The sequence below is a fragment of the Carassius gibelio genome, chromosome A12 (assembly GCF_023724105.1).
Source record: "Carassius gibelio isolate Cgi1373 ecotype wild population from Czech Republic chromosome A12, carGib1.2-hapl.c, whole genome shotgun sequence".
Lineage (NCBI taxonomy): Eukaryota > Metazoa > Chordata > Actinopteri > Cypriniformes > Cyprinidae > Carassius > Carassius gibelio.
Window position 1 is genome coordinate 25,708,253 of NC_068382.1, and position 9,694 is coordinate 25,717,946.

The 9,694-nt window shown below is 42.6% G+C and overlaps 1 protein-coding gene across 2 annotated transcripts in view; it reads left to right on the forward strand.

The window, feature by feature from the left end:
* LOC128025594 (carbohydrate sulfotransferase 15) overlaps nucleotides 1-3,137 on the forward strand; it is a 7,986-nt gene extending 4,849 nt beyond the window's left edge. For both annotated transcript variants that reach the window (XM_052612076.1, XM_052612077.1), the window contains exons 4-9: nucleotides 1-312; nucleotides 704-832; nucleotides 1,166-1,322; nucleotides 1,578-1,734; nucleotides 1,945-2,092; nucleotides 2,613-3,137. The exon at nucleotides 1-312 is cut by the window's left edge and continues 28 nt beyond it. In XM_052612076.1, coding sequence (XP_052468036.1) covers nucleotides 1-312; nucleotides 704-832; nucleotides 1,166-1,322; nucleotides 1,578-1,734; nucleotides 1,945-2,092; nucleotides 2,613-2,815 — 1,106 coding nt within the window. In that variant the 3' untranslated portion in view covers nucleotides 2,816-3,137. The remainder of the gene's footprint in view (nucleotides 313-703; nucleotides 833-1,165; nucleotides 1,323-1,577; nucleotides 1,735-1,944; nucleotides 2,093-2,612) is intronic.
* Nucleotides 3,138-9,694: the final 6,557 nt, after the last annotated feature.

The window sequence follows — 9,694 nt, forward strand, 5'->3', positions numbered from 1 at the left end:
TGCCGGATGTTAAGAACCCCTGCTGGTTCCAGGAGCTGCGTGGAGACGTGAGCGTGGATCCGTACGGGTCAAACCTGTTCGGACGCTCCTTCAGACCCATACAGCACATCTTTGAGCAGCTGAGCGTCTCCTTCAGACAGCTGGTAACACGGCATGATGGGAAACTGCAGCGGCTGCGCTGTCTGCCCTACTTCTACATCATCGGCCAGCCCAAGTGTGGCACGACGGACCTGTACGAGCGCCTGAGGCTTCACCCGGACGTCCGGCTCACACAGCCCAAAGAGCCACACTGGTGGAGCAGGAAGAGGCTCGGTGCGCTTCCTGTGTGTCTCACGCGTCATCTCACTGTCATTACACTAAAGAAACAAACCAGAACTGGGTCTAAACCAGTGAAAACAACAAGCGTCTGAACTGAAACACACAGATAAAGATTCACTCCCATAATGCATTTCATTTATAATTATGAAAAGAGATATTTATACCAGGTCTAGAAAATATTTCCAGATCCAGTCTAACATTGACACAGATTTATAAATGTCTGTATACTGACACTGTATCAACAAGATGCATTGTGGGTAAAGTATATATAACTGTCCAGTGCTCAGCGTTCTTTGTCTTGGTGTCTGCTTGAGTGTGTTGTATGTTGTCCTGTTGATGCTCATAAATGTGCTGGATGTGTGTGTGTGTGTGTGTGTGTGTGCAGGAGTCTTTCAATACGGTGGACGTCCTCACACACGTTTCCCGCTGGACCATTATCTGGACCTGTTTGACCCGGTGACCCTTCAGATACAGCAAAGCCTTCTGGGAAACTCCAGCAGCAACATCATCACTGGTACTGTCCTCACGCCTGCGCTTCACTGAATAACACACTTTACAGTAATTAGATGTAAATATTCATGTCTGGGCTGACTCTTAATTTATCAGTCATTTAATCAGTTACTTAAAAAATGAATAACATGCAGTGGTTGCATCTGGTGTTTTAATACTAACGATTAATATACAGTGTAATACAGTGTGTTTGGAGCGTGTACACACTGTTCTGAAGGAAAAGTTCGGTCCTAGATGGAAAAAACTCATCATCCTCTCTGAATAGCATCATTAAAGCATGGCTTCATTTCCATGTTAAATGTGTGTGTGTGTGTGTGTGTTTGTGTTTGATTGACAGGTGAGGCCAGCGCTTCCACTATGTGGGACAACAACGCCTGGCTGTATCTCCATGGCAACAGCAGAGGGGCGGAGCCTCCGGCACTCGTCCAGGACTTCATTCACGCGCTGCAGCCGGACGCACGATTCATCGCCATCCTCAGAGACCCCGTGGAGAGGTCAGAGGTCACCACACGCCCTTAACCCTAACTAAAACCACAGAAAATTTACGTAAAGAATATAAAAACCTTAATATTTACTTCATCTGGTCAACATGTCTCATTTTTAAGTACTAAAATATATCTAGACATTCAGTGCTGATCTAGTGACAGCATGTGTGTGTGTGTGTGCGTGTGTGTGTGTGTGTGTGTGCGCGTGTGTGTGTGTGTGTGTGTGTGTGTGTGTGTGTGTGCGCGTGTGGTGTTTCTCTTCAGGCTGTATTCAGATTATTTGTACTTCAGCACGAGTGATAAATCAGCGCTGGACTTCCATCAGAAGGTGTGTGAGTCTCTGTGGATGTTCGAGGACTGTCTGCGCGACGCTGGGCTCAGAGCGTGTGTGTACAACAACACACTGAACAACGCCATGAGCGTGAGTGACCTCTGACCTCTGTGTTCAGCAGGGCCACCGATCTCTTCATTTACATATATTACAGGTTGGAAACATAAATAAAAACAACAATAAAGATGAACAATAAACACAAATACTTTGACTTTCTGACACCACTGGAGACACCAGCTCTGTTCTGATTGGTTGATTATGTCACATTTTCACTGTGTGTGTGTGTGTGTGTGTGTGCAGGTGCGTCTGCAGGTGGGCCTGTATGTGCTGTTTCTTCTGGACTGGCTGTCAGTGTTCAGCCGTGATCAGCTCTTAGTTTTGCGTTTGGAGGATCACGCTTTAAACCCGGAGCTCAGCATGAGCAGGATCTTCCACTTCCTGCGCTTAGGTCAGTCCTGATGACCAGTCCAGTCCTGTTCATGTTCATGCTGTGAGCAGCAGGGGGCGCCAGAGCCCCATCATCATCATCATCATCATCATCATCATCATCATCATCTGAGTAGTGCTGTTATGTAGAACATGCAGATCACAATATGTCATGTGTATTTAGAAAATAACTAAAGAGACAATACATATGAATCAAATATGATCTTGGTAACACTTTATATATAATGCATTATGAAAGTAGTTTTAATGCATTAATTGCTCCTTGTAATGCACTTTCTAATTCATCATATGATCTCATGAATAATTATCACCACAGTTATGGTACTTATATATATATATTATATATATACTCATATATTCATTGTTACACCTTTGCAACGTATGATGCATTTAAACACATGACAAAATATTAGAATGCATTTTAACTTTACAGTTATTTCTGAAAACACAGAATGCATTGCTTTATTTGAAGAGTGTTGGAGATGTGTCTGACTGTGATCTGTGTGGATGAACTCTTGCAGGAGCGCTGTCTGATCAGAAACAGAGACAGATCAGCAAGCGTCCCGCGTCAAACACCAGACGTGCGTCCGACAGAGACCTCGGGCCGATGCGTGCGGACACACGAGAGCTGCTCTCACTGTTCTACTCTCCGTTCAATCAGAGACTGGCCCAGGTTCTGCAGGACGAGTCCTTCACGTGGGACGCTCGCTCTGAACACGCCTGACCCGTGACAGAGGAACACACAGAGTCTTTAGTGTTTGAATCACTGACACCTGCTCAGATCCGTCCAGATTCAACTTCCTGCCATCATTATGATCTGTGACACTAACGAGACTAGATTAAACACTGCTGATACAGCAGACGTGGAAGAATCTGGCTTTTATGTGTACTTTTAAATGGATAGTTCACCCAAAAAACACTAAAGAAGATATTGTGGAAAAACTGGAAACTGAATAACTTTGGACCGTGTTGACTTTGACTGTATGGATGAAAACACAACAGTATTTAATGAGTTCACACTTACATGTAATAAACAGAGTAAAGGATGTGTGCAGTGCTGGGAGTAACACATTACACGTAACACAAGTTACATCATCAGATTACGTTTTTCAAGTTAATAGTAAAGTAGCGCATTTTTCATTTACAAGAAAATATCTGAGTACTTTTTCAAAAAAATAATGCCAGTTACTTTGTTTTCCATTTATTGACTGATAAGTCAAATGCTAAACTTGCTACAAACATGTTAACGACATGCTAACATGCAAATCATTTTATAAACATGCTAAATGTGTTAAAACATTCTGGCTGTGTTCTAATTCATGCTTTAAACATGCTATCTATCATCTGACAATATAAATCTATCTTATCTTTTTTTATGGCAGACTGTATTCCCTTCAAAACATTCAAACTTTAAGCTTCAAAACTAATTCTCTCCTCATAAACAACAAAGTGCAGATGTGTGTGGATTCATAGTAAGCATCAGAGATGCATTCATAGTCATCACACGGTGTAGACAGCTTCACTGATTATAACGCGAGTGTTGGAGTGTGTTCCAAACCAAGGGCACTTCAGAGTGAAAACAATCATGACCCATACTGAAGGGTCATTACACACCGAAGAGCTTGAAACTGGCCACTTCAGAGGGCACTACTGGATGAAGGATTTCTAAGGGTACAACTGACGGACACTTCAGGCTCCCATGATCCTTTGCGCAGATTCTTTGCACGTGATGATGATGCAGAAGGGCACTTCAAGAAACAGTAGTTTGGTCCCCTACACCCTTCAGCCCTTCGAAGCTCTCACTGCGGAGGCTACACCCTTTGAAGGGAGTAATGCACAGGGATGAGCTCCTCTGAGTGAACGCAGGGTGTGTGTGTGTGTGTGTGTGTGTGTGTGTGTGTGTGAGAGAGAGCTTGTTCTTGTTCAGGGTTTGATGGGAAACTCCTGGATCCTGCATCAGTCTCCCAGTGGGAATATCTCAGTGTAACGCCTAACCCTTTTATCAAAAATCATAAATGCTTTCTAAAGGTTTCTCCTGTTTGATGGCTCTATCAGCTCAGGAAGCTCAAGATCACAAACACAGAGGCTTCTGGGTAATGTGCTGGTTCTGAAATGTGTTCTTTTGGCTCGACAGCGATGGGTTTGGTGTTTTCAGGACCAGCAGACTCTGAGATCTGATCCAAAACATTCCTCCAACATTACAATGCATTTCCTGTTTGGTTAGATTTTGGGAACTAAGCTGTTATCAAAGGTTGCAATCGAAAAGTGATTGATTATTTGTTTGAGATCTATGTTTGTCCATCATATCTACTTCCATGATTAGAAATCTTTAGTTTGAGTCACCAGATGGCGCCAGTTCATTGATGTGAGAAGAGAATCCAGTCCCATTTATTTCTATAGTGCTTTATACAACACAGATTGATTTAAAGCAGCTTGGCAGAATTAAACTGGAAGCTGTAACTGAGCTCTCTGGAGGACAATAGAGTCAGAACACTTCAGCTCTTCTCATCAGATAGTGCCAGTGTAGTCAAACCTGTGATATTACTGAACATGGTTTCATCTCATATATATGTAAGTGTATGAACTGCTGCGGTCACTCAACTCATGTTTCCATTAATAGGTTGCTTTAAACCATTCTGACCCCTGACCTCTGACCCCAGGTGCTGGTGGAGACGTGTCTGGTGTCATGGATGGAGAAGATCCCGTTTGTGTTGGGAGGAAACCTGCCGGGTGGAGAGCTGGTGGTGACGTTCCCGATGGACTTCCAACATGTGCGGTCAGCAGAGCCCCTGTCCACTGCTCCTCATCTCGCTTACTATCCTCCTGTCCCAGCTTTTACGATTTCAATTGATGACTGAATCCTTGTATAATGGGCACTTCTCGTATTTATTGCCATCTTATGATAAATCACGTGTTGTGTTCCTCAACTGTAAGTCACTTTGGATGAAAGTGTGAGACAAATGATTAAATGTGATGTAAATCTCAGCGAGGTCATTGCATATGACTTCCGTTGGTTTTTTATTTTCTATCTGCTAACAAACCTCTAAACTCACACATCATCAGTCAAACATCAAAGCTGTCAAAGTATTACACAACATAAGGACATGAGTGACAGTCACGCAGTGGAACATGTTGTGTTTGTGTTTGTCCAGGTGCATCATGGGATCAAAGGAGTCGTCAGGGACGTTCAGGGCAAAGGCATCGCTAACGCCATCATCATCGCTGTGGATAGAGTCATCACCACATACACACAGGTGAGACACACGACACACCGCATGGCATCATGGGACAGGAGCATGTCTCTAAATGTTCAGTAATGTTCCTGATCTGACTGCACGGACTCTGTCGGATGATGTGTGTGTGTCTGATTGTGGTTAATCTGATGAATGTTGTGTCTCTCACTGTCTGACGGTGATTACTGGTGTCTGATGAACCCTGGAGAGTATCATGTGATGGTCCACGCCGAGGGGTGAGAGGTGTGTGTGTGTGTGTGTGAGTGTGTGTGCATGTGTGTGTGTGTGTGTGAGGAACAGTGTCTGAATCATCTCAGATCCTCGAGCTCCTCCTGTTGTTCAGTCATAACTACTGAACCTTGTGTTGTGGAAACATGATTCTTTCTGCATCACCTTGAGTTCAGTAAAGTCTCTGCTTTAGTTTGGCCTACAATCTGGATTTTATTTTTAATGAATTTATTTTTTGTTAGTCGTCAAATGCAGTCCTCATCACAGTTTCTCTCTTGATGATCTGCGGCTCATGTTTCTGCAAGAAGAACATTTTCTTTCCCAGAGAAACATTTGATTTGCACCGATGGAAATGAATCGTAAAAACTGAATTGATGATGCTGGAATCTGATCTCAGAACAGGGTCAGATGTTAGGAGACTCTTTTCAGCTTCAATGTAAAAAAAAAAGTAATTATGAATGTATTTCTCACAATTGTGAATTTTTGATGTTAAAGCGATTTGATTTCTTATTCTGTTATGGTTGGTGTTTCTGACAGATCCATGACCTCAGCAGAGCAGAAGGAGAACATAATTTAATACATTGTGGAATTAGTTTTTCTTCATTAGTCAGAGCCAGAAGAAGAGGTTGTGTCTGTCTCCAGCAGATGGAGGCCGTGTTTCATTCAGCTGCAGTGATTTACTTATGATGGGTTAGGAACTTACTACCAGAAATAATGATTTTTAATGTCTCTGAAGATGGATGGATGGATGGATCGTCACTTAGAGATGTCATGTTTCTCGCACAGATTCATCCAGCACACTGACTGATGTCGACTCATGAATGACTGGCTGTAAAGCGCTCGGTGACTCTGTAATGATGAGCTGTGGAGTGAAGATCTGAGCTTCTGCCGGTCCTGACACAGGAGATAGAGACGCCTGCGAGAGGAATCTACTCGAGCGTCACGGAGCATCATGAGGTATCCTCAGATGAGGTTTGTTTTGGGATCCTGGAGGATCCAAGGAGCTTCAGGATTCAGCGGAAGCTTCTGAAGATGATTCATTCCAGCATTTGGAGTGAGACGCTTGACAGAGACACAAAAGTTTAAAGCTGTAAATGTGTCCTCTGACCTTCATCATCATCATCGCCATGAGGTTCTCTGTCTCTGTTTTAGCGCATAGAGTTACTCCCTGTGAAAGCAGAACTTCTCGACTGTCAGATGTTCGTTCGGTTTGGAACTTTCTCGAGGAGTGTAGTCCTGTATTTGGATCGGTCGGGATGCGACCCCAGAGACTAAACAAGGCTCTCGTAATCAGAAGCCCGTGGGTTTACAGTTCCCCTCTTATGGATTTTTGTAAATGAGCTTTCATGCAGTGTGTAACACAGCTCTAAGTGAATGAAAACATCCTGCTAAGTTTTAAATCTGAAAGTGCAAAGTGTATAAAGCTATTGTCTCAGAATCATTAAAATGAATCCCAAGCCGTTTCATATTGAAGTCAGCATGAAACATTAGCATATTGCCCGCCCACTTGTTGGTCTTTTCGTGTTTGTCTGAATGAACATGCAAATTCATTCTTTGTCACCAGGTGCCGCTTTTGGAGGTTAAAAACAGTGGTTTCCCTGGTAACACTATACACAAAGCAGCACTGCGCTCAAAAACATTGTTTTATCGCATCACACGATCCAATCGACCAATCACCGCAGGATAGTGTCACACAAATTAATCGTTTGGAAGTCATTGTACAAGTATGGTTAAAAACATTATGCATATTATAAGACAAAGCAAGTGTTTGTTATTTTTTTTTTTTTTTTTTTTACCTTGCATGTCAACCTGTTGTTGGGGATTCCCAAAACCAAAATATGAACCTTTCATTACCCATAATAGGGGCACTTTAATTACAGCTGGCAGGAAACGAGCCGTTAGCGGAGAGCCGCGATAAGAGCCGATGAAACCCGAGCGACTGCAACAAAGAATGAGTTATCAGAGCACCGGCCGAGCTGGACACACGACCATCTGATCGCCCGATTCATAATTAATATATTTATCAAATTAATTACTGAGGGTAGCTTGCAGAACAGTGGCTAGATTCATGGAGTGCTGGCTCGGCTTTCGGCTAATAAGATCCGTCAGAGTAATAGACGGAGAGTCTCGGCCTGTATGACAGACAAATTACTCCAAGAGCAGAAATGATATGCAGGAATTCAGAGAGAAACAGAAATATGTCATTGTTTGGTGACGAGCACAATCACTGCCTTGTCTGTGAATATCTGCTCCGAGAGAGAGTCTGTCCGTGAAGGAAGATGCTGGACAGAAACGTATGGAATTACATTTGCTTCAATAAAAACGAACGAAACTTTATGAAACTAAACGTAACTTTTTTTAGAAACTATCAAAAATATTCCATTACGAAAGAAGAAAAACAATGAAAATGAAAAAAAGGAACATAGTCACACAAATTTTACAGGCTCTTCAAATATGTTTCATTCTTTGTTAATGTTTTTCAAAGATTCGTTTTCACTAATCATGGATTCTGAAAGCATTGCCACAGATATCCATAGACAGTAAAAGAAATGGACACAGCGACCCCACTGGATTCAACTTTTTTTTTTTTTTTTTTTTTTTATCACGTGACAGCCCAATACGCTAATTTATTTATTTATTCTTTTTATTATTATTATTATTGATAGCATTAGCAGTTACAAACAAAACATACAAATCATTCACATAAATAAATTATACACAAATAAATAAAGTACATACATAAATTAAACAAGCAGTCCAATTCATAGCCACTGGATTCAACTGAGAAAAATGAAGTCAATTAGAAGCACGCACTTCCTGGGGGTCGGGCGTACTGCAGACTCAAACTGAGCTTGATGACGTAGATGTCACGTGAGCAACCTGTAAGTCTTCTAATCGCTGTGCCAGAAGAAATCTGAATCACCCACCGAATCTTGCAGAGAAGGCGAGCGTGAACAGGAGCAGATTTTGGTAAGTATTCTGATTAATTATCTCCCTTGACTTCAGGCCTCCACGTCCCCCCGATAGCCTCATAGACAGTAAAAGATTGTCTGTGAGCTTCTGCTCCTGTCCATATGGTAATTTCTCTACTGTGCGACAGAAGCTGTGTCCAAATTCAGGGTCTACATCCTTCGGAGGACGCATTTGAAGGATGTTACGTCACAGCGCCGCGACGAAGGCTGTCCAAATTCGTAGGATCCTTCAAATGCGGCCCACAAATGCGTCCTCCTTTTCCCCGAATTCGAAGGATGGGTGTGGTGGATCCTTTCGCGTCCTACCTATCCCATAATTCTTTTCGGCAGGACGAAGCGAGCGGTAGCGGAGTGGGGGAGGAGTATTATTTTCGATGTTTTTTAAAAACTGGCTTTTCAAAAATATATATTTTCAGTGGTTTTCTAGTTAGGCATTTTGTTTTAGCGTTAAGCTTTTTATTTTACATGTGTACGTGTATATGTAAAAAAAAAAAAAAAAAAAAAAAAAACAAACGTTTACTTTTGTAAACTAGCTTCTTCCTTACTGCCTGTGTGAATATCCCCTTACACACAGCTTATTTGTTAGTGATTGAAGCTGTTTTAACGCTTCTAAGGACGAAAGAGCAGACAGAAGTGTTTATAAAGCTCCGGGGAGAGAACGATGAGCTCTTCACCGGCGTCTTGCTTGGCGGCTGTCACGGTTGCTAGGCGACAGGATATGAGCAACGGTTAAGGGAGGGAACTGAAAGAAGGGTAGGCTGTCCAAACTCACAAACACCGACTTCCGGTTTTTGCGGTCGTCGGAGGACCCATCCTCCTTCAACCGGGTAGGAAGGATCCTAAGGAGGATGCAGACCCTGAATTTGGACACAGAGAGAGAGTCGCTGGTTATGAAGCAATCATTAGCCTATTTTTTACAAAAACTGCTTCTACGGGAACATAACGTAAGATACAAGGTAATGGAGCCTTTTATACATTTTCGTGTTTCTTTAGAAATAATTAATGGACAAATGGAGTCTTTAAACGCCTCAGATGTAAAGTTATTCGCTGTCAAAGTGACGCCAAAATGAATGGGAGTCAAGGAATGCTAACAGCAGGTGGGGGCAGCTAGCCAATGGCGGGGCCCAGGGGTGCTTCAAAAAAAAAAATGAAACCCTGCCCCCCTGCAGA